General features: G+C 43.5%; 1 protein-coding gene across 1 annotated transcript in view; it reads right to left on the bottom strand.

Annotated features, from left to right (window-relative positions):
* Nucleotides 1-23,994, bottom strand: part of MTMR12 (myotubularin related protein 12) — a 66,594-nt gene that overhangs the window by 4,911 nt on the left and 37,689 nt on the right. Inside the window, exons 8-15 of the mRNA XM_019737255.2 lie at nt 20,182-20,257; nt 11,038-11,144; nt 10,467-10,591; nt 8,816-8,894; nt 6,872-6,942; nt 4,497-4,669; nt 2,097-2,264; nt 1,015-1,176 (exon numbers count right to left, since the gene is read on the bottom strand). Of these exons, the coding sequence (XP_019592814.2) occupies nt 1,015-1,176; nt 2,097-2,264; nt 4,497-4,669; nt 6,872-6,942; nt 8,816-8,894; nt 10,467-10,591; nt 11,038-11,144; nt 20,182-20,257 (961 nt within the window). The remainder of the gene's footprint in view (nt 1-1,014; nt 1,177-2,096; nt 2,265-4,496; nt 4,670-6,871; nt 6,943-8,815; nt 8,895-10,466; nt 10,592-11,037; nt 11,145-20,181; nt 20,258-23,994) is intronic.

Genomic DNA, 23,994 nt, shown 5'->3' with positions numbered 1-23,994 from the left:
CAAGCTCTTCTGGAGCCCAGAGGGTTCTGGTCCAGCTGGCAGGAAAGAGGTTGAACCGGGGTGGGAAACATCCACCCTGGGCCTGAGGAACCTCAAAAAGGCAAAGCAGTGGTTCTAAGTTGTTCAGCAGTTGCCATCTTCTGCGAGTACTGGCTTTGGCTAACCTGGGTCTCCAAGCCTCTTCCAGAACAAGTCAGGCGCCCTGGAACCCCTCAGGGGCAGGCAGGGGCAGAAGTACGGCCATATGGAGAAGGCAGTGACATGCACTGACATGGGATTTTACCCCCCTGCTCTCTCCTTTGTGGGGTTTGTGGGGGAGAAATTTGAGCAAGCAGATGGAGCCAGGAAATACCATGTAAATCATGTATCATCTAGGGAACTTGGGGTTTTTACTAAGTAGTCAAGTCAAGAACAAATGTCTGAGGGGAAACCCAAATCATTCGACATTTGTGGTTTACAGCATAGTCAGCAAACTACAGCCCACGGGCCAAACCTGGCCGGTGCCCATTTTCATAAATATTAGGACACAGCCACGCCCACTTGCTCCCGTGTTGTCTGCAGCTGCTTCTGCTTTATAACAACGGCGGGGGGTGGGGGGGAGTTGGGTTAGGCCAGATGGCACGGCCTTGACAGAAAAAGTTAAGAGTTATAAATATTCTTATGATGGAGAAAGGTCTTGCTATTAAAGACATGAACTGGTACAGACCAGGAGTAAAACCCACATAATCAACATTCCTTTCACTCGAGCAGTCACACTCTCAGGCCCAGATGAGACACATGATCCATACAACATGACCACTCTGGCAGCAGCGTCCCCAGTGACACTCAGCAAATGGCTATGTCTCCTCTGGGCAAAGGCTGATTTGCTGAAAGCAGAGGTTTCTCGTGGGCCTGACCATGTGCCCGCCACAAACCCCGACTGTAGGCCGGTCCCAGAATCTGTGTGTAGCTTTTATCCTTACATACATGGGGGTCTATGGGAAGATGAGGGGGTTAGGCACGTGGACGTCTTACTTTGCAACGCGTTCCTTTCCGCTGGCCTTTGTCCAGTTTTGGCTTTTCCACATAAAGAGGGTTTTTGAGCAGTGTCTGGGCTTTGGGTTCAAACTGCACAGACCAATCCCACACGGTGAGCAGATTCAAAGATTTGCTTTGTGTATCTGGGCTTTCCCTTCCCTGCCAAAACAAGCACAGGTGAGGATGGCTTCCAGGGAGGGCTGTGGAAAGTACACGATTCTGAGACAGGCACCAGAACGGCGCTCCTGAACTGCTCTGAGACGCACTTCATTTTTAAAGACTGCAGCTGGCCGTGGTTGTTCAATAAAGGCTTTGGGTGGGAGAGGAGGGAAGGGAGAGGGGCGTGCTCTGTTCCAGCAGGTCATATGCCAGCCACTGTCCTGGGCACTTCCATAGCAACCTGTGAAGTCACTATGATTTTTGCAATTTGACATTTGAGGAAACTGAGGCTCAGAGAACTGAAGTGAACGGCCTGAAGTCACGAAGCTGGTGAGTGGCAGGGTGGGGTCTGAAACCAGGGCTGTGTGCCTAGAACCAGGTTCTGTGGGATCTGGCAAAATCCCTCCTGGAGGACCAGCTCAAACAACCCTGAGGCCCGCGGTAGGCCGATCAGAGTGCGAGGCTGGTTAGAGTTAAAACCCTGGCAGCACAGCCTCAAGAGAGACTAACGGGGGTTCACATGGAAAGTACAAGCCTAGCTTCCCAGCTCTGCCTCGTCTCCACTCTCTTCAGAGTTACCACACACTGGCAAATAGAAGAGAAGGCATCTGGTCTGACCATCTTTACAAAGGACAACTTAATTTTGCTTAAGTTCCCAGCTCCAACACTTGCTCCCAGCTTCAACATTTACTGTCCAGCCGTGGGCGAGTTACTTATCTCTGTGCCTCAGATTCCATAGATGATACTAATATAGATGCCACAAGGTGCTGTGAGGATTAAATATCAACACCCAAAAAGCACCCAGAGCAGGGCTTCGTACACTGTCAGTGGTAAATCAATATCATTTTATATCCTCGATCTTACTGCCCCCTACTTGTGAGGCATAGCTTCTATACACAGGTTCCGCAGAGGACTCTTACCATGTTAGTATCTTTCTGATGAGGCGAATTGAAGAAGAAGGTGCTAAAAATAGGTATGTACAGGCTATCGGACAGAACAGTCAGGTAAGTCTCCGTGAATTCAAATGCTGGGGGATACTGGTGCACCAGCTGCCAGACACAATCTAAGAAAAGCAGGAACACAGGCACCTACGTGAAAACAAGAGACACGTTACTGAGCGTCCAACACCAGCTGTCCCGAGTTCAGGGACAGCCATCTCAACAGCTGTGAGATAACCACTGTTGAGCACGACAGTCCCTGGACGATACCGCAGACTCCATTCCAAGCGATAAACATGCTCAGTTGAAATCATATGCTCATGGATTAATGCTGATATTTCACAGTACGTGTGACATTTCAAAGATGAAATATGTAAAATCTCATTATCAATCAACATTAACAGATGAGCATTTGCGGTTGATTTTGATGACAGGGAACACTAACTCTGAACCCCAATTAAGTTAAATGTTACTTCCCCCAAAAATAATTCCTTAGTCAATTTTACTACCAAAAAACATACTAAATTACTTTGAATTTTGTTAATAGTTCCTTCTCCACCCCCACAATGAGAGCCCAGAAGAGAGAGGAAAGAAGACAGATGCAATAAAAAGAGTTTCTAATATTTTTTCACAAATACGTAGTTTTTAACTGATGGCCTCCTTTATTCGCTACCCAGAGGCTAGCTGTTTTTCAGTAGAGATAGTTTTCTGGGGTGCTGTCATTCATAAAATGTTTAGCCTTCTGAGATACCCAGTGACCCTGTGAGAGGGAAGGACAAGCATGTTACAGTCTCTCCCTTGCGGAGGCTAGCCAAGGTGTCACACACAGCTCCTAAGAGAGACAAGAGTTGGGAATCCAGCTTCTGAATCAAAGTCCAGTGCTGCGTCAATCACATCAGAAATCAGACCGCTCAGTTTTCCTTCAAAACTTCAACATGTCGACGTTGAGATGCTAAGAAACATTTATATTACAATTTTATTTCATACCTCATTTTATGCTCAAACACCATTAAAAAATATCTGAACCTCATTGTGCAGTCAGGGAAATGGGCTCAGGGCATAGGGAAAACTTCTCCAAGGGCTGGGTGAACAGCAGATCAGAAATCGTCCTGCGCTTTCTCCATTAGACATGGTGCCTTTCAGTCCTCACTGTCTCAAGTTATAAAAAATATACTCTTCCCCACACAGTATCAGCTCGCTCTTACATCATATTATTGGAGTCCCATCAACCTTTCAAATTAGTTTCTCAAAAAGGAAAAGTCCATTCTGAGACTGACAGACGGTGATTTCCATTTGGCTCAATGGAACAGAGATGAGTACAGACCAGGCCTGAAAGAAACCGCCAGGTCTAGCACGAGAGGCCTGGGTATCCCAGACACAGGCCGAGGCCGGCAGGGCAAGAGCCAGGGTTCTCTACTCCCACAGCATGCTGTGTCAAGCTGTTCAGCACCACAGACAGACATGCTTAGTATGTGCAGTAAGAAAACCCACAAGCTACGCTACTAGCATACGGTAGCTCTGCGTGCGATTTAATTAAATAAAGTTCCCGTTTTCATTTTTCCTCCCACAGTCATTAATAATGCAGCCAAAGGGGTTTGTACAGCTGCAGCCGAGACAAGTAGTACACCACAGTTTGGGGGGCTCATTTTCACTAACTGAACTATAATGCTAACGCTCCTGTGCTTGCATTCGGAGGCCCAGGCCTGGAGTGAATCCACGCAGGCAGAGGCTGGAGAGACTGTGTGCACTGCGCGCGCACACCCCCCGCTAAGGCCTAGTTGACCGGTGGCGCCAACATCACCCTATGCTTTATTTTAGAAAGGTTTATGTGCAAGGAAAAATTATTTTGTGTGATTATGTATTTTCTATAGGAAGCCTGTATCCTGAATATTTTTTTAATGTTTTTTTTTTAATTTATTGGGGTGACAATTGTTAGTAAAATTACATAGATTTCACGTGTACAATTCTGTATTACATCATCTATAAATCCCATTGTGTGTTCACCACCCAGAGAATATTTTTTTTTTTTTGCAAAGACTAACTTAGCTGAAATTGTAGGGGGTCTGTCTGAGTTCATGTTAAGTTTTACAAATCGCTTTATTCCCACCATGAAAAAAAACCATATATATACATATATATACACATATACATACACACACACACACACACACACACACCATTGCTGTACACACTTTACAAGACTCTGAACCCACTAGCTAGTACCTTCCCTCTGGGAAGGGTTTCAGTATCCTTTAAAGCATTCAAAGGCATGGAACTGAGCTTGGGCCGTGTGCACCTCACAAACGGTAACCCTGCACCTGAAGACGGGAAGAGACTGAGCACTTCTCCCCACAATTGAAAAGGTCCGTGGTGAGGACTCACCTCCTCCTTGTCACTCTGACGCAGATGGTTACAGCGATCCAGGAAGCAGTGACCACCCATGATCCACTCCTTTTGGACGAGGCTCTGGAAACCAGCCCTGGTTCTGCAGTGCGGGTCCATCATCACTTGCACCAGAGAGGAAAGGAGGCAGCAGAGGTCGGAAGCGTTCTCCTCTAGGAGGCGCCGGCAGCAGTGGAAGAGGAAGCAGGGTATGAAGTATTAGAGCTACCGAGAGCACTCGTACTTGCAGTTAATAGGAGGGTTCCCAACACCACAGTCCGCTATGGACAGTCACGCTCCAATTCCCTTAAGGCAAGTGCCAACAAGAAAAAGGTGTTTTCGGCCTGAGAGACACACTGCTTCTAGCCTGCCTAATACGGGCCCCAGCATACACTGGAACCAAATATGGACTTGCTTACTGAATGGATAAACGAAGCCCTGCAAGGCCACCGTCAGCATGTGGGTGTCCAGATGGGCCACACAATGAGGCTGGGTCACATGTACGGTGGTGACCTGGGGGGCTCCGCAGACCAAGCTCAAAACCCTTCAGGCTGGTGTGTCAAGTCTCCATCTCTGCACTCACTGTTCCAAGGCTCCGCTGCTTATCAGACTCACCTCAGGGCTCTTTTCCTCCACTCCCAACTCCTCCACTACCTCTGCTTTGGAGAAAGTTGAATATTTCTGGACTGCACCAAAATGCTCTCATTCCCAGCTCCACGGCTCTTTCCGTTTCTGTCTGGGGAGCACAGGGGCCTCCTTGTCTGGCCTAGAGGGGAAGCACTCCTTGGCCGACTTCCGTGAGCCCACCCCTGGAGTGCACTGTACAAAACCCATACGATGACAATTCCACTAAATACCTGTTTAATATTTATGACTCACAGCAAACAAGAACATGCATCTACATCAAGCATTTGTCTTCGAGTTTTCAGTCAGGGTCTAACATACCCGGAGTGTCCTCTTTACAAAAAGAAGTGCAACCCAAGTGCTATTTTAAAACATGCATGAGGATGATGGCGCTGGTTTTACTGGGGATGAGAAACTAAGCATGGATTCTAAGTAGGGAGGTGTTTACACAGCTCAGACTCTCATTCCGATCCATAAGCATGAGGCACTACAGGGCCAGGCTTAAGCTTGTGCTTCTTTTTCTCCTCCAGGAAACAAGCCTACACTATGGGAACACATAGGTTTAAAAAAAACAGATTTTCATTTTGTCTTTCTAGTGCTATCAGTTTTCAACACAAGTTTCATTTTTTTAAGGGGCTCTTCCTTCTTGCATCTGAAGGGTGTTAGTACAGTCATAGGTAACAGGAAGAAGGGCTAGAAAATGAGATTTCAAATGAGAGACAACTGAGTAGTCCATCTAGGAGCAAACATCTCAGCTACATCAGCCAAAGATTCGAATTTAATTCTGTGCAACGCTGATCAGTGCAGTCTGGCCCTGGGAACTCCACCTCTCAGACCCCCTCCTCCTGTTCACCCAGTAACTCAGTACTCTGTTCTGTCATTGTTGGTGAGGTCTTTTTAAGGCCAACTCTCTCATTAGGTTGCAAACTTCTACAAGGCAGAAGTACAAAGCTCTGCACACGGTAGGTGCTCAATAAATAAAAAATCTAAGCCAGTGAGCCAGCATCACATGGTACAGAAGCCACAGGCAGACATTTTCCAGTCTGCCCATAAAAGCAGAATCTTGGCTGTCATGGAACATGTCAGAGAAATGATAAAAGCTTGAGGGTAGAAAAGCATGAGACAATCTACTTAATTTGAAGCATTGGGCTATAAAAAACCTAAAATATTCTAAACAGCAGACATAAAATTTTAGGTCAGATCTAAGCAACGCCAGCAACGATCTTTGTTGTGCGGCGGTTCACACTTGTTTTTATGCATTTCAATGTTTATGTCCTATCCTCACATACAGCAGGTTAAGCCCACGGAGGAAAAGGAAATCACGGACCACAAAGTTTCTGTGGCAACTGCATGAGGTTGTTGAATACAAACATATAAAAGTAACAATTAAACCATCCCTGAGTCTCTTTCTATAAAAGGGATTATCCAAAGATTTTAACTTCAACCAAGCTGAGTTAATATAAAACAAAATTCAAAACATTAGGAAATGTGAGCTTTGGTAAAGATACCCAACAATTCCTTCTTTGTCTGTGAATAGATCTGCCAAGTTTCAAGTGAAAGAATTTATTTTTAAACCATAACATTTAAATCCAATGCAAAAAATTCCAAGGTCAGGGAGAAGAAAATGGGAAGGATTTCTACACTAGTTCATTCCTTTTTCAAGACAATTCCAGTCACAGAGCTGTATCTATAGAAAATGAATCTCAAGTGAAGGAAAATGGAAACCACATATTGTGCTTTAAATATATTACCTAAAAGAAGAACATTCATGTTTTGTGCTTCTAGACATTCTATAATCTCTATTGCTTTTTTCAGGCAACGTCTAAATGGGAAAGAGACAAGAAAAGGAGGCATTATTTCTTAAGCTTGGTATCAAAATAAGAAATTTAGAGATAGTCTGACACAATCTTCAGTTTTCTTATTTACGACTGCATGCTAAAACCCTCCAAAAGAAATTACCATTTATATAATTAAGATACAGCAAGATACTCATCTGCCTATTAGAAACTTAAAATTTTCAGAAGGGAATCCCAACATTGATGTAAAAATGCTCCTAGGTGATTTCTGAACTAGAACTCCTGAGTGAGAACTCAAACCTGAGTCTGCTGGGGAGTCCTAGTAAGACCCATAGAGGCCCACATCTGGAAATTGTGCCAAATGTCCATATTGTTTAATTCAAGGTCACCTGCCAAATGGTCAGTGTGGCTGAAAAGATCCAATATGCCCAGAAAGCCTTTGTGTCTCTCTCTAGGTGCCCTGTTTCCTCTGAGACTTGCCATTGTTGGCGGCTTTGGCTTTTCCCTACTTATAACTAGGCGCTTCACGTATGCTGTTCTCTGCCTGCAGTGGTCCCTCCTCTGCCCCGGCTCTCATCTGGTAGGGACGCTCAACCTTGCCTGCTCTACAAAAAGAAAGGTTCTTTTTTAACACTTATTACAGTTTGCAATACCATATTGACATTTTGGACCATGCAGCAGGCTCTTTAAAATGTATTTGTTAGTAAGTGTGGAGGGCTGAGGCTCCTCTCCAGTCCTCAGGGCATTGCTGAGGGAGAGTGCCTTGCTAGGTACATGGAAGAATTCTCCTCCTCCCTCAAATGTATCCCAGGACCGGAGCTATTCTCTCATCCTGATCATCACTTCCGTTCTGCCGCTCCCTGAGCTCTCTCCTCTATTTAATGGCAAGACAGGAGATATTCAAAATATGAAGTAGGAAAGGGCATATCATTCTGTTCTCTGGAAATCTCAAACCTACTGTATTTTGCCGTGTATAATGCACTCCCGTGTATAATGGTCACCCAGGTTTTTGGCCCAAACTTTCAGGGGAGAAAAATCGTTCATTTTAGCTTTTTAATTCATATTTTTATTTGTTTACATTTAGGTACTTGTTTTTTATGTTATAAAGGAATTTTAGCATTTATTGTTTCATGTATTATTGTACAAGAAATTTTATGTATCAGCAACAAATTTACGATATTTATGCATAATAGAGGGCCAAGAACTCTTCAATGTTGCACGTTCATCGTAAGTTCAACAAAGCGAATTATCATATTCCAGGGTATTATTTTGTATACGGATGTCGTTATTGATTTCTAGAGTTACACTTTTAACTCATAAGTATAAATAAAAAAATTAAAAACATTTATATAGATATGGAATTAGTACTACGCGTGTATAATGAGCATCCTTATTTTTCCCTCACAAATTTGGGCAAAAAAGTATGCATTATACACGGTAAAACACAGTAATTCCAAAACCCAAAATAACTAAATGACATTAATCATGATTTGAAAGTTTTTCAAATACATGTTATACATATAAGACACGGCACTCTTCTAAGGAGGCATTTAGTAAAAGTCAACCTCCGCCCCTTCCAATCCTGATTCCTCCCTGGAGGCCAGCACTGTTGCCTCAATTAGAATTCTGGGTTGCCTCACCCTATTTTCATGGTTTTTCAATGCCTAGTATACAGTCTAGAGTCAATCTCCTTGTGAGCAAGTAGCATGTCTGTAAATTCTGATCAAATATGCACAGAAATAACAAATAACAAATGTAAAATCTAGCTGAGCCCTAAATAGAACATGTGATCTAAGAATATTTAACTAATATAAAACAGTTTAATTATCTGTCAATTTGCTTTACTACTTTGAATTAGAGAGCTACAAAATTTATAAGCCAAACAATGGCTTGAAATACCTGATTATGTCAAGCCAGCTGCTACTTTCCAACAGAGAAAACCATTTTATATCTGTGTCCCAAAATTCGGTACTGTTATCTGAAAAAGGGAAAAAGAGTATAGAAGTCAGACGGTTTGCCCACACGGCCACCACAAAAACACCTGTGCTGCTCAATGGTGCTGTTCCGATGAACAGCCTAGACTTAAAAAGTACAAATCCAGGCACGAGTCTCCATCCTAGCAAAGGGCCTTTCAAAACTTCAGCTGAAATGGTTTTTGAACTGTAAGCTCCTGGAATAACTTTTTACTGCTCAAAAAAAAAGTGTCCTGCAATATGTATACAGAGCCATGGTCCACCCTGAAACTCAACTAGGAGAGTAACATGCTTTAGGTAGAAACAGTTGATGTCCAGACTGCTGCTCCTAAGAGTGGAAAACCCCACAGGACAAGTTCTGATGCCACCGAGGCCTAAGGGGGACCAGGCTGCTGTTGGAATCCTAAATACAAAATACATGTACCTTCCACACCACCTCACAATCCCCCAACCCACCCGATACAGAGAGCCCTGCATCTTACAGAAGTCTAATACATTTCAGAGTTGCAAACTCAAATCAATGAAAAGGTAAGATACCCCTACAAGTCCTGGATGATGAAATAACAAAAGTGGAAAATCACAGACTTGTATCAACTAGCAAAATTTCTTACTCTCTCTGCCAGGTCTCCCGACTTTTTATAAATCTATTTCATAACATACACCACAATGTGTTTTAGTTAGAGGTACTCGTATACACTTCTGTTTCCCTTCGTGTCGTGTTCATTTTTATCTCCAGTGCCTTGCATAGTTAGTACATATAATGAAATTCAGAAATGTTGGCTGAATAAATTAGTTAGGCTTTGCTAGGCTTAAAGGTCCAAGTTAGGAAAAGTTACCTGTAAGTGTGACAAATCTCAGAGGGTAAGAACTCATTCAAGGGTGAAGAGAATCAATAGCCAACTGAGCTTGATTAAATAGGATTCAAGTTCTAAATTGTTCGCAGTAGGTAGCCTGGGAAAGGAAGTGGGGATGGCTGGGATGCGCATAGTTCATTTTCTACTTTGTACATTTCTGGCAAATTGAATTTTTTTACATTGCTCTACACACACACACACGCACACTCACTGACTCAGAAAAAAAAGTAAACTATTTCCACTTGCAGGGGGGAGTCCATTCAATAGCCACTAAGGAAAACAAACAGATCATTCACTTTATAAATCACTACAAGTAAAAGCCACTGAATACAGGTATCGCACAGTTCTACAGCTTTTCTACAGAGAAACTCTGATGCTCACCACCAGGCAGCCAGCACACTGAGTAAAGGAGAGAAGGGGGAAGGTAGCTCTGTGCTCGTTGCCATGAGAAGGGCAGTGGGGCCCAAGCCAGACGAGAAGCGGAGCGGCAGCATGGCAATGGCAGCTGGCCCCTCGGCACCAGCGCCTCCACTCCATGACAGAGCGGCAGCATGGCAATGGCAGCTGGCCCCTCGGCACCAGCGCCTCCACTCCATGACGCCAACCACATGCCATGAACCTCTGCGTACCGCCCTACGAAACCCAGGGAAGGCACCAACTTTCACCTGGTCCACATGGCATGTCTTTCCCCATTTGAAAGTTTTTGCTCAGCATTCTTCTCACCTATCAGAAACAGCTGTTTAAATTTACAGTATGCAGTCTGGATGTCCTGCAGGGACAGGAAGTTGCTTGACAGGTCTTCGGTTTTGACAATTTCATAAGGTGGCCTGTGGATGATCCTGTAAATTCTAGGAATCAAAAAATAACAAGCAATTAGGAGAGCAGACATGAACTAGCAAGAGCTTATGTCTCCGGAGCACTTACTATGCGGCCAGATCTGTGTGAAGAGCTTTGAGGTGTCCTCCCACTTAATTCTCATCACCGAGGTAACTACCACAAGGACGCCAGTTCCAGGCAACGGGAGTGGAAATGGAGGTGCATGGAGCGGAGCTTCCTGGCCCAGGATTATGAAGTTTATAAACTGTTCGAGCCATGATTTGAACCAAAGCAATTTAACTCCAAAGCCCACTCCTTTTCTGGTTTTAATTTATAAAAAATGACCATTATAAGTTGCATTCTCAAGCACTAAGCTCTCAGAGGTAAACAGAGATGGACATCCTAGTAAGCAGTATTCCCTGCTTCTCGGGAACCAAGAACTGAGCTGAACCACAACAATATGTCCAACAGTACTGACCCATCCAAGAAGCTCTTTTGGATTTGCAAAATGCCATCATCCTGTTCTTTGGGCAGTGCTGACATTTTCAAAAGTGCACATCCATTGTGGCAGGACCAACACCATATCTGCAGAGGGGAACAAAGGTTTTCCAAACATAATATACACAACCCAACAGGGAACAGGTAAGCTAAGCATTTAAATGCATACAGGGAAATCTATAACTTCAGTACAAAATTGCTGGATGTATTCAACTTTGTTAAGCCAAGGAACAGTTACTCACAATGAAAAAGATTGATTTAGTCTTAAAAAATAAAACAGGTCTAGGTATTCACACTCACACTTGCTTATGTTTTAACATACACCCTTTGACTTGGCTTTAGTGCTAGGAACCCAGATGATAATATCGTCATCGTCATCATCGGGATAGTGGCTACAGCTGGAGGATGGATTATCATGTCAGGATTTTATATGAACTCATTTAATTTTCACTCTGAGACAGGTATGACTGATATCCGCATTAACAAGACACCGAGGCTTAGAGAGACCAAGTGACTTCCCACAGTTGCGCAAACAGCCACAGCAGTATGACAATAAAGAATGTGCTCTAACTGGATGGCAAAAAGGGGGAAGCTCCTGTCATCAGACAAAATTCACACTAGAAAGAATGGAAAGTTGGCTAGTCAACATATGTTGATAGGAGATGTCTACGTGCAAAGTACTGAATTAGAGTGTAAGTGGATGTAAAGAGCGTTAAGATATTGTATCTACTCTCAAGGAGCTTAAACTCTAACAGGGAAATAAGTTTACAAAGATAATGAAGTAGAATGTGGTAAACCACAGAAAAGAATTTTAAGGAACAACAAAGGGAGGGCAAAGGAGGAAGAAATCATGTGATGACCATAAGTGATAGGTTCCAATATTTGGATGTTTTTCTGGACCCAGAGGGCACCGGATCCTGGGGCAAAGCAATCTGCCAGTAGAGCCTGGAATGGAGGAGAGGGCGAGGCTGGTGGGGGGAGGTGAGCACAGCTGTGGACTCTGTGCCCGTATAAAGGCCTGGCTAAGGGCTTGAGACTGGCCCAGCCCTGCTCTGCTGATCAAGCCATTGGGCCCTGGCTCAAAGGTAAACTTAGAGGACTTCAGCTGCCCAGAGGGGACATCCTTCTTTTGCCATTCTTCTGCAATGTGTAAGCCATACCTTGGGTATGCTAGCAGCAGCCTGGGTCAAGAGACTAGAGATAAGCTCACAATCCAGGTGACAAGCTGCACTGCTTAGAAAGTCAGAGAGAGGAACCAGTTTGGGGTGGCAGGAGAAGATGATGGGATCAGTACTGGATACGTTGTTTGGGTATCTAGTGCCAATTTCACATCCGTGTGACTATGTTCAGAAGGCACCTAAGATGAGGGTTATGAGCTCAGGAGAGGATGGCAAGACTGGGGTTTTGGTCATAGGCGCCGACGGCCAGCTGACGTGGAAGAGATGAAAGCCCACCCAGGGAGTGAGGGAAGAGGGATACAACTATTTTCAGGACTGCCAAAAAAGCACTAACTCCCCTCTGAGCACCTAACAGTACTTGATTCTTTAAGATTCATAATGAGGCGGAAGTGTTAGAACACTGAGATAATGCAGAGGGCCCTCTACTGTCCTCGTGTTCCCTTTTCCAAAGTCATCCTAAGCAATGTACAGAAACCACCAGTTCGTAGCCCTCTGCCAAAGTCGGCAATATTCGGAATACCCCAGCAGCCCTGCCCCCTGCGGGCACCCCCTCCCACCCCCCAGTTCTCTGATCCAAGAGGACAGAGAAACTCTTAGCCATGACTGGGTGACAGGTTCTAAGAAAGTAAGTGTTCTCAATCCTTTTTATCTCCTCTCCTGGGGCAGAAAGGGTGGCTATCGGTGGCATTCAACCGTAACTCCTTTTCCACCTGGGGCAGCTCAGGTGAGGTGCCACGGGGCAATTCCCTTACTATCCTGTATGAAACAGTAAACAGAAAAACAGGGGACAACCAAGATGGCGCAGTAGGTAAACGCTGTACTTACCTTCTCTCACAACCACATCAAAATTACAACTAATCTACAGAACAATCACTATTGAGAATCGCCTAAAATGAAGCTGAATTGAAGCCTTTCAACTAAGGACATACAGAAGCCACCTCCAGACTGGTAGGAGGGGTTAGAGACGTGGAATAGGCTGGTCCCATAGCCACGTGTGACCATTAAAGATCGGGAGGGACATTTTGGCTGTGGGGGTTCCCCCTACCTCCCAGAGGAGCAAGAGATCCCAGCCCCATCCCGGGCCAGGATTCCATTGCCGGGGAGAGAAGTCCCCATAATTTCTGGTTGTGAAAACCAGTGGAGATTGTGACTGAGTGAGATGGAGGGCGGCTACACTCACAGGCGCGCCTCTTAAAAGGACTACACATGGACTTACCCACCAACTGAATCACTCGCTTGAGCTCCAGCGCTGGGGCAGCAGCTGGAAAGGAGGCAGGGACATATGGTGGGGAAGTGAAATGTCTAGCTTGGGATTGGGGCTGGAGAGGTGGCTTTCTCCTGGACAGGGGAGCTGGTGGAAGCCATTGTCTCTTTGCTGAGCCCTCCCGCTGTGCAGATACAGGCAGCCGCCATGTATGAGTCTCCAACATTCATTCACCACACCCTGGCGATTCCAGACCCAGCCCCACCCAACTTTCGGGCACACCCAGGCCGCTTACAGTGGCTTTTTCGTGCAGACTGCCTACCTTGGCTCAAGCTGTAGACGTTCGCAGAACCAGACAAGCAGCCTGAGGCTTGAGCATCCTGTACCTCTGGCTGCATAGCCCTAAGCTGGCACTAGTGGCAGCTGGGCTTGGTTCGCGGGTTGGCCTCTCAAGGGGCTTCCAAGCACAGCACGGGTGGCAACCATCTGCAGATTTCTTTCTGGCTCCCACTGAGTCCCACGGGTGGGGCATGGGCTGTGGCTGAAGTAGACCCACAGTGGATCCCATCCAAGGTGGTCCTGGGACTAGCGCCCCCAGTGGCCAGCTTCAAAACGAGCTGGAGCATCACCCAGCTGCCTCCAAGTACCACACACCCAAGGGGCAGATTGGGCAGGCACCAGAGTCCTGCTGAGGCAGATCCTGCTCCATAGGATCAGCCCCCGCACAACAACTCTTGCACTGTAGTCAAGGCCAGTCCTCACAGCCAGGGAGCCCAAGGGTCAGACCCTCTCACTGATGTGCAATTATCAACCAAGGCTCAACTACAAGAGGAGGGCACACACAACCCACACGAGGGACACACCTGGAGCAGGTGGCTCAGGTGACTGGAAAGACTGCGCCACTGAACTCCACAGCACACCTACTACATAAGGCCACTCTACTAAGATGAGAAGACATAGCAGCCCTACCTAATACACAGAAACAAACACAGGGAGGCAGCCAAAATGGGGAGACAAAGAAATATGTCCCAAATGAAAAGAACAGAACAAAGCTCCAGAAAAAGAACTACGCGAAACGGAGATAAGCAATCTATCAGACACAGAGTTCCAAACACTGGTTATAAGAATGCTCAGTGATCTCATGGAAAACTTCAACAAAGAGACAGGAAGCATAAAAATGGAGCTGGAAACCATGAAAAAGAACCAGTCAGAAATAAAGAATACAATAACAGAAATGAAGAATATATTACAGGGAATCAACAGATTAGATGAAGCAGAGGATCCAACCAGCAATGCAGAAGGAAAGGCAGCAGAAAACAACCAACCAGAACAGCAAAAAGAAAAAAGAATCCAAAAAATTGAGGAGTTTAAGGGGCCTCTGGGACAATATCAAGCATACCAACATTTGCATTATAGGGATACCAGAAGGAGAAGAGAGCAAGGAATGGAAAACCTATTTGAAGAAATAATGACAGAAAAGTTCCTTAACCTGGTGAAGGAAATAGACATTCAAGCCCAGGAAGCACAGAGTCCCAAACAAGATAAACTCAAAGAAGCCAACACAAAGACACATCATAATTAAAATGCCAAAGGTTAAAGACAAAGAATCTTAAAAGCAGCAAGAGAAAAGGAGTTAGTTACCTACAAGGGAGCCCCCATAAGACTAGCAGCTGATTTCTCAACAGAAACTTTGCAGGCCAGAAGCGAGTAGCAGGAAATATTCCAAGTGATGAAAACCAACAACATACAACCAAGATTACTCTACCCAGCAAAGCTATTATTTAGAATTGAAGGACAGATAGGAGCTTCCCAGACAAGAAAAAAGCTTAAGGAGTTCAACACCAAACGAGTATTACAAGGAATCTTAGAGGGCTTCTTTAAAAAGGGGGGGCCAGGGGGGTTAAGGATGGGTGAAAGGGGAAGAGATTAAGAAGAACAAATTGGTTATTACACAGTAGTCATGGGGATGTAGGTTATAGCATACGGAATATAGTGAACAATACTGTAATAACTATGTATGGTGCCAGATAGGTACTAGCTCTATCAGGGTGATAGAAGGAAATGGGGTTGGGGCAGGGTGCAAAGGAAGGCATTAAGAAATACAAATTGGTAGTTAATACAGTATGTGGAATATAATCAACAATGTTGTAAAGATCATGTAAGGTGCCAGATGGGCACTGGACTAATCAGGGGATCACATCATAGACTGTGTAGATGCCTGACCAATGCACTATACACCTGAAGTTGAAGTAGAATAATATTGTATGTTAACTATAACTAAATACTGTGTTTCCCCAAAATAAGACCTAGCTGGACAATCAGCTCTAATGAGTCTTTCAGAGCAAAAATTAATATAAGACCTGGTATTACATTAATTATATATATATATATTACATTACATTATATTACATTACATTATATTACATTACATTATAGCGGGTCTCATGTTATAGTAAAATAAAACTGGGTCTTATATTAATTTTTGCGCCAAAAGATGCATTAGAGCTGATTGTCTGGCTAGGTCTTATTTTCGGGGAAACACGGTAGGTATATATAGTCATGGGATGTGGAGTACAACATATGGAAGCTAGTCAATGGTATTGTAACAACTATGTAAGATGTCAGAGGGGTAGTAGCTTGGAATGGGTGGGTCATCACTTTATGAGGGGTTTAAATGTTTTAACTATTACGTTCCTTTGTACACCTGAAACAAACTGGAAGAAAAAAAAAAAGGAAAACCAGCAAAATTCTTAGTCAAACAGACTTCTCATAGGAATTTAGCAAAAAGCACGTCTTCTCCTGCTGTAATATGTACAATTTCCATCTGGGAAAGGGCCACAGGGTTCTCAGTATGAATGACTTGCCAACAGAGAAGAATCGTAGTTCGTTGATCCTGTTTATCTAAAAAAGGGGGGAATTATTCATTATTTCATACATCTTACAGTGTCTCTCTTAATACAGCTAAAGACAGAGCTTTAGGGGAACATGTACAACTGGAGGCTAGAAAGCAGTGTAAGTAAAGAAAGGAACTACTAATGGGGTGAGAAGACCAAGAAAACACAGTGTTTTCCAAGCCAACACAGGAATTTAAAAGGCAAAAGAGGGAGACAGTCATCAGTGATGGTATGGAGAACTGGGGCCGTGAAGGCTGTGCCTGCTGGCGGTCAATCAGCAGAATGGAGGAGCAGAAGTCATGATGCAAGAAGAAAGGAGTCGGGGCCAGTAGAGAAAATCAGTAGACTCTTTAAATATGTTTGGCAGTGGAGGGAAGGAGAGCAAGACAGTAGTTTGACTCTTAAGGAAGGGCTTTTTCAGGTTAGCAGAGACTTTATTATGTCTTCAAAAGCAGAATACGCAGAAAGATACACGCGGAAGGGAGAAGACTGATGGAGGCAGGTTCCAGAGAGAGCAGGGCAGATGAGACCAAGAGCTCAGGCAGGGGCTTGGATTCAAGATGAAGGAAACAGGCACTCAGAAAGAAGGGGGTGGAAAAGAAGGAGGTCTTGAGGGAGGTCTTCTCACTTGCTTTCCAAGATCCCAGTAAAAGGGGAAAGAGTGTTCCTGAGAGTAAGAGAGCTAAAAATAACAAATTCAAGAGAATGAAAAGAATGTTTACAGCAGCTCCAAGGAAGAATGGTATCGGAACCAAGAGGAGTTACACAAATAATAGATTGCTGAGCAGAACAAAGACCCAACAAGGCAAGGCAACAGTTTTCATGTATCCCATCAAGTATGCTGTTCTGTTTAGTGTGAATAATCTAGAGCAATGTTCATTAGCCCCACAGTGAAAAAAGGTAAATACTCCGGGTCTGAGAACCGGTTGGAGGCCAAATCTAGAATGACAGCAAGAGCATGACTGAAATTATAAACAATGGAGGTTTCCCTGAAGACGAGTAAGTGAAGGCAGGAAAGAGAAGACTAGGTGAAAACTCAGGGTGAAAAACCACAGAGATAATGTTCTGGAATGAGATAGAGGTAATGGTTACACAACATTGTGAATATATTAAACGTCACTAGTCGTAAATTTTATGCATGTTGAGAGCTCTGTGTTCCCTGAGTAAATGCATAAATTCCATCTTTTAGTGTTTTTCTGCTGTCCATTTGTGCCAACTCCACTAATGACTCAGGACATAAAGGCCGATGACCTAATAAAGTGAGAACATGTTCCTACAATTTCTATCAAAGTTATGCTGCTGACTCATCACCTAGGTTTTAGAACATTTTCTACCTCTCAGCCCAAGGCCTGGCTAGAACACAGAATATCAAAATTCCATACGCTGCTGACAAAGAGGCAGCCTACACCCACATGTGTACACAATTCGTCTCTGTGTATTCTCGCAGAGCATACCCTCTTTTCCTAGATTCACCTATGAAAGACTGAAGGACGAAGACCCTCATTTTTATTCTTCTACAATAGCAATTCTCTAAATGCAGTCTACAGATGCAAAGAGGGGAACTTAATACCGTTTCGGGTATTCTAATAACACTAAGATGTAATTTGTCTTTTTCTCTGCATGGACAGTTGCACTGATGGTGCAGTACCCTGGTAGATGAAATTATGGGTGCTTCGGCACCAGTTAAGACACTGCTACCAAATAGCACTGGTGGCCACTGCATTCTTCACTGCCACACACTTGCAGAAAACACGTTCTGTTTCACCTGACAACATCCTTAATGGGGACTAAAAATTATTAATTGTATTAACCTTGACCATTACATGTCTTTTTAGTATTCTGTGTGATGGAATGGGAGGTAAGCACTGTGAAATACAATGTTTGTCTCAAGAAAAAGCACTTATGTGACTGAGTTTACTGAACTAGCTGGAATTGAAAGAATGACAGGCAAACTACAAGCATTCAGACTTTGGTAACTGGCAGATATTTATTCTCAAAAAAAATAATGAAGTGAGCCTATCACTTCAAGGAAAACAACTGAAAAGTTAGTGCCAATGATGAAAATTGAACTTTCAAGTAAAAATTAGAATTTTGGAAAACAAGTCTCGGCCTCTTTAGCTGGACAGCTTCCCAATATTTAAAGTCTTATCTGATGAGACAGGGGTGATGTTAATGAATGTTATTTTTATATTATATAAGGAAACATGTCAATATTTGGATGATCTATATTGTCTAGTGAACTAATATTTTCCAAATGACCAATGTATAATGTTATAAATCATGCATATTTTAAGATCTATTCAAAGAGAGACCAATGGATTTCAAGAGAATTAAGTTTGTTGATTATGTTTTCAGATTCCTTACTGCAATTAACCTTTATGAAACTATCACATCAATTTTTTCATGTACCATCAAAGAACAATATTCTCAATTATTGGAAAAGGCTATTAAATATTCCTCCCTTTCCCAAATACGTATCTGTGTGAGGCTGGTTTTTCTTCATGTACTTCAACTAAACCCCAACATACCATAACAGATTGAATGAAAGAAGCAGATAGGAGAGAATTCAGTCTTCTATTTTTAAAAATATAAAAACAGTGCTATTCTTTTTTTTTTTTTTTTGACAATATAGTTATTTTTCATAGAAATGTTATTTATGTTAACATGCAATGACTTTATTACTAAAATAAAAAAATTTTTTTATTAGTTTCCGGTGCACAAAACAATGTAATAGTTAGACATTTATCATTTATATCCCTCACACTGTGTCAACCTCCCTCAAAAATTTTTAATGGTTCAATTTTTAAAATGGCAAATACTAATAGATACAACCACATAAACACAAACTCTTTGAGATCCTCAATAATTTTTAACAGTGTGAAGAGTTCTGAGACCAGAAAATGTGACAACCACTGCTCTAACTCAATGGTTGCAAGCTGGTGGGACATGAGCCAACCTGGGTCCGAAGACATGTTTTTTTAAACGTTTGAATCAAATGCGTACATTTAGAAATCAGGAAAACTCACATAAAAATCCGTATCTCTGGCCGCTCCTAAGAAATCAGGACATCTGGCAAGACCAGGCCCAAATTTCCACATAGCACAAGCCTGCTAACCCCAAGGCGCAGCCCCCTCCCCACTCAACCAGACAGAGGGTCTCTGGTTCACTGAAAGGGCCATGCTCATTACTAGCTTGGCCTCCACATGATTCTGGGCATCTGACCCCCTGCACATCTCACCTCCCATACAGGAGTGAACTTTTTGGTGAATCAGCCATACACACAGCATAGCACTGATCTGTAATTCTCATTCCTCACTGAATTCCTGCAAGCTTGGCAACTCCCAACCACCCACTAGAAACTGGAGTAACTGCCAGTCTTGCTTTCTTTGATCAGTGACACATTAAATATGGCTCCCAACCCAGTCTATTCTGTGAAAACTCAGTAAGCTCTCCATGTTGTCTCTGGGAAAAAACACAACCACGCCCATTCAAAGATTAATGGTGCAGGCCTAAAAGAACCTTAAACCCTACTAGCTTTGGAGTGCTCGGCTCAGCCTCAAAATGATTTGGGGGTTAAATGAGGCTGGCTTTCAACACCAGACATACCTGAAATCCTCTTAAAGCTTTTTAAAGATGTCTCTGCTAAGAACCCCAGTGCCTCTGTGCAAACATCAGAACTCTGTCCCAGAAAGCCTCATGGCTAAGAGACTCCTCTAGGGAGTCCCTAAGATATTTTTGGATTACTCTTGGACTGGGGACAAACTCTTTAGTACCAAAGCCACGGGCTTTAAGTAGAACAATTTGCCAAGACGGGCCGATGAGCTGTTAGGGTTTCCAAATGCACTTACTGGTATGCCGTGACCCTGAAAGCGTGACACATTCTCTTCAGGAAGAGGATCAGGGACAACAAAGTATGCTGGCAACCTAGAAGGAAAAGATGTCATCAGTTTTAGTACTCGAGTTAATTCACTAAATATGAAAGCTCAACTTTAATGAACACAGGAAACTAAGTAGCATGGTAGGAAATGGACCATATTTCCCTGTTAAGAACCAGTGCAGATGAACTCTCTCTGGCCAAATTACTTGGGAATCCGAGTTCAAATCCTAGCCATGCCTCTGATTCTGTGTAACCGTAGGTAACTTACCCCACCTCTCTGGCTCTGTTCCCTCATCCGCAGAATGAGGAGACTGAAATATGTGATATCTAAAATTATATGAATTCCAAAATTGGGAGTGATCCTTCTCATCATATTGTAACAACATAAGCACTCGTGTTGCTTTCGGTCAGACTGATAGGAACACCAGCAATTATGACAACTACAGCCCACTTTATCAAGTGCTCTGACAACATTTAAGTGCTTATTGCATGCCATATTCTTCAAATACTTCACACGAATTATTCATTTAATCCTCCCAACAATACTATGAGGTGTGTACTATTATTGTTTTCACTTTACAGATGAAGAAACTAGACACAGCACTACTGAGGCCCTTCCCAGGGTACACAACTATTAAGTGGAGCTGGGCCTGACCCCAAGCAGTAAGACTTCAGTTTCTCCATGAGAAAATCTAGGTTCTAAAAATAACAAACCTGTTAAAAAGGGACATAAATAGGTTTTCAGAGTTGCAGAGATCGGAGATATGCTGGGACACCATCTCTTCCTGTAGTCAGCAGGTGCAGGTTTCTATTAATCTTAACCCACTTAAGTTCTATCACTGAGAAGCTGTAAAGATCTTTCACTTAAAGGGTTTGAAAATAAAGCCTCAAGGGAAATAAGAACGTGCTTATGGTGTAAGAACTACAATGAAAATAATCAGATGGTGTTTGTATGCGTGCTGCATATTTGAAGTAAATCTCTTACGTATTAGTCATGGGGAAAGATGAATTTTCCTCGTTGAAACGATCATAATTTGGATGCGATCGAGCCAATAGATCAAATCAATTCATAGGGGATGAAGCAACATTTTAAACACCAACATTTAAATAGCACATTGTGATCTGCTCATCAAAATCCAGACTGGGAAACTCAATCAGACAAATGGCCTGGTTTCTTCACATAAATTACAGAAATAACGATGGTGTGAGAATCTATAGATTAAGAAGAGACTTCAGAAACCTATCAATTGCAAGATCTCTCTCTCATTGAATCTTGATGAATGATAAAACAGATAAAAATATGAAAAGTAAATTGTTTTAACGATTTACATATAAAACAATGGGGGAATTTTGACACTGGATACTGAATGATATTAAGGGGCTAATGCTACATTTGAAAGTTTTAATAATGGTTTTATGTTTATAAAAAGAGTCCTTAATTCCTGGAGGTGTACACTGAAATATTTATGAATGAAATGTGAGGAGCTCTGGGATTATTTCAAAACAATCCAGAGGAAGAGCAGAGAAAGCAGGATGAGGCTTGAGTTAATAACTGTTGACGCGCGGTGATGGGGAAAGGGAATTCGTCATATTTACATTTCTTTTACATTGCTTGAAATTTTCCATTAGAAATACTTTCAAGGTAATTAGAAGAAAAAAGCTCCCATGATATTGTGATGTACATCCAGGTTTGGGAACCACTGGTCAAGGCTAAGATACCTCAAAAAGCATCAAAATGTAGAAGAGTTATTTGGCTTTGAGTTTTTGAAGTGCTGGGAGTATTTTCACATACGTCTGCTTGCGTGGGTAGGTGGTAAGACATGCCTTCTTTACGTGTTGTAACTGAAGTAAAAACCTCTTCACACATTAATGGCTCTCAAACTCAGGCTGCCCATTTAAATCACATGGGAGGACTTTATTAAAAACTCCAACTGTCCAGGCTCCATACCAGAACTATTAAATCTCAGGAGCTTAGAAGCTCTCTGGGTGTGCAACCAGCATGAAAGCTGTTGTTCTAGAATATCCTGCTACTCAAAGTATGCAGCAGCATCACCTGGCTGCCTAGAAGGAAAGCAGGTTCTCAAGCCCAACCCCACAACTACAGAATCAGAATCTGCATTTTAAGAAACTCCCCAGGTGACTTAGCTGAACAAGAAACTGAGAAGCACTGCTTAGGAATAGATGGCAACTTACAAACAGATCAGAGTTTCTCAGCCTTAACAAGCGAATCACCTGTGGGCTTTGTTTCAGTCAAGATTCCAGGCTCCTTCCCCAGAGGCTCACATGGGACGCAGTGTGTGATTTCTCTACAAAGCTGGGGTGGGGCCACGTTGCTTTAAAAAATTCACATGTCTTCCCTTACTAGTAAAGATGAAATATTTCACAATGTTGGTTAACCAGTTGATTTTCTTTTTATGTGTTTCAGCGAAGGGGTCAAAAATACATCAGAACCAAGTGCATCAGCGTATGTACCACGCAGTCACTCAAGGAGCTCGCAAAGATGGACAGGAGGGGAGTTGGGCACATCCTCTCCTGTCTCACTGAACTGAGGTGGCTCTAAGGAGTCTCTGTGTGAGACTCCCAATGTCTACAAGCAAGTAACCATCCCCCCTTAGACAGCAGTCATTTTAGTTACTTGAGTTCAGAATACAAAGTAAACAGTCCCTCCAAATACAAGACAACTTGATGCAAAGAAAGTTGTATGATCTACTCAGGGACAGCCTTAGTTAGGGTTAGGGAACCCCCAGAGCAACACCAGACTAGCAATTTCTTCCCGTAGCAGCATCAGTCAATTCCTAGGTTCCTCTGTTATACATCCTACAGGGTTAAGACCACCCCACGCCTTCACAGGGAGATGGGATGAGAGAAAGGCTTTTCAGGAGAAGGGACAGACTGTGGGACTGGAACAGCCAGGTCTGACCTTGGGGAAGGTGAAGTACAGTCAGTTTCTTATTCTTATCCAAACTGATTTGAGACCCCTCTAACTACTGATAGGGCTTTCATTCGTGTATTCATTCTGTCTCCTATTTACTGAGTCCCTCTTGAAACCAGGCACTGCACTTGGTTTTAAGGGTATAATGATGAATGGAAACAGTGTCCTTGACTCCCCAGAGCTGACAGGTGGCAGAAACAAACAATCAAATGCTGAGACAGAGAAAAATAAACTCACAATCGCAGGAAGTGCTGTGAAGAGAGGCATGTAGTGCAAGGAAAGCTCGCAGAAGGAGACCCGACCTAGTCTTGGGAAGGTTACCTGTAAGTGACACCTGAGCTGAGATCTGACAGATGAAGTGGAGGTAACTCACTGGTGCAGCTGGAAGCAAATGAGCATTCCAGACACGAGACTGCACAGCAGGACCTAGAGTGGGGGTCAGTGTGGCTAGAGGGGTATGTATACACAACGTTGGAGAGGCAGGCAGGAGTCAGACCATGAAGGCACTCAGCACTCATTCGGTTTTGTTCTATCTGCCAAGAGCAGCAGGGAACCACTGAATCAGGAGACAAGGGAATCAGATGATCCTTAGCGGATCCACACTGGACATGCTCTCTCGGCCCACTACGTAGAGAATGGATGCAGGGGGGCCAGAGTGGGTGGGGGAGTCCATGTAGGCAGCTACCATAATGGTCCAGCTGAGAAACAAAGCACAGCTTTTCCTGTATCACCCCCGAGAGACAGAAAAGCGTGGGAGTGGAAAGCTGGGCAAGTCCAAGGGGAGTGTGTCTGCACTGAGCCCTCTGAGCACGAAATCCTGCTAACGCTCCATTCTCCCCATTTTGACCACTA

Source organism: Rhinolophus sinicus, linkage group LG03 (genome assembly GCF_036562045.2).
Source record: "Rhinolophus sinicus isolate RSC01 linkage group LG03, ASM3656204v1, whole genome shotgun sequence".
In the NCBI taxonomy this organism is placed as follows: Eukaryota; Metazoa; Chordata; class Mammalia; order Chiroptera; family Rhinolophidae; genus Rhinolophus; species Rhinolophus sinicus.
This window is presented reverse-complemented; position numbering and strand designations above follow the sequence as displayed.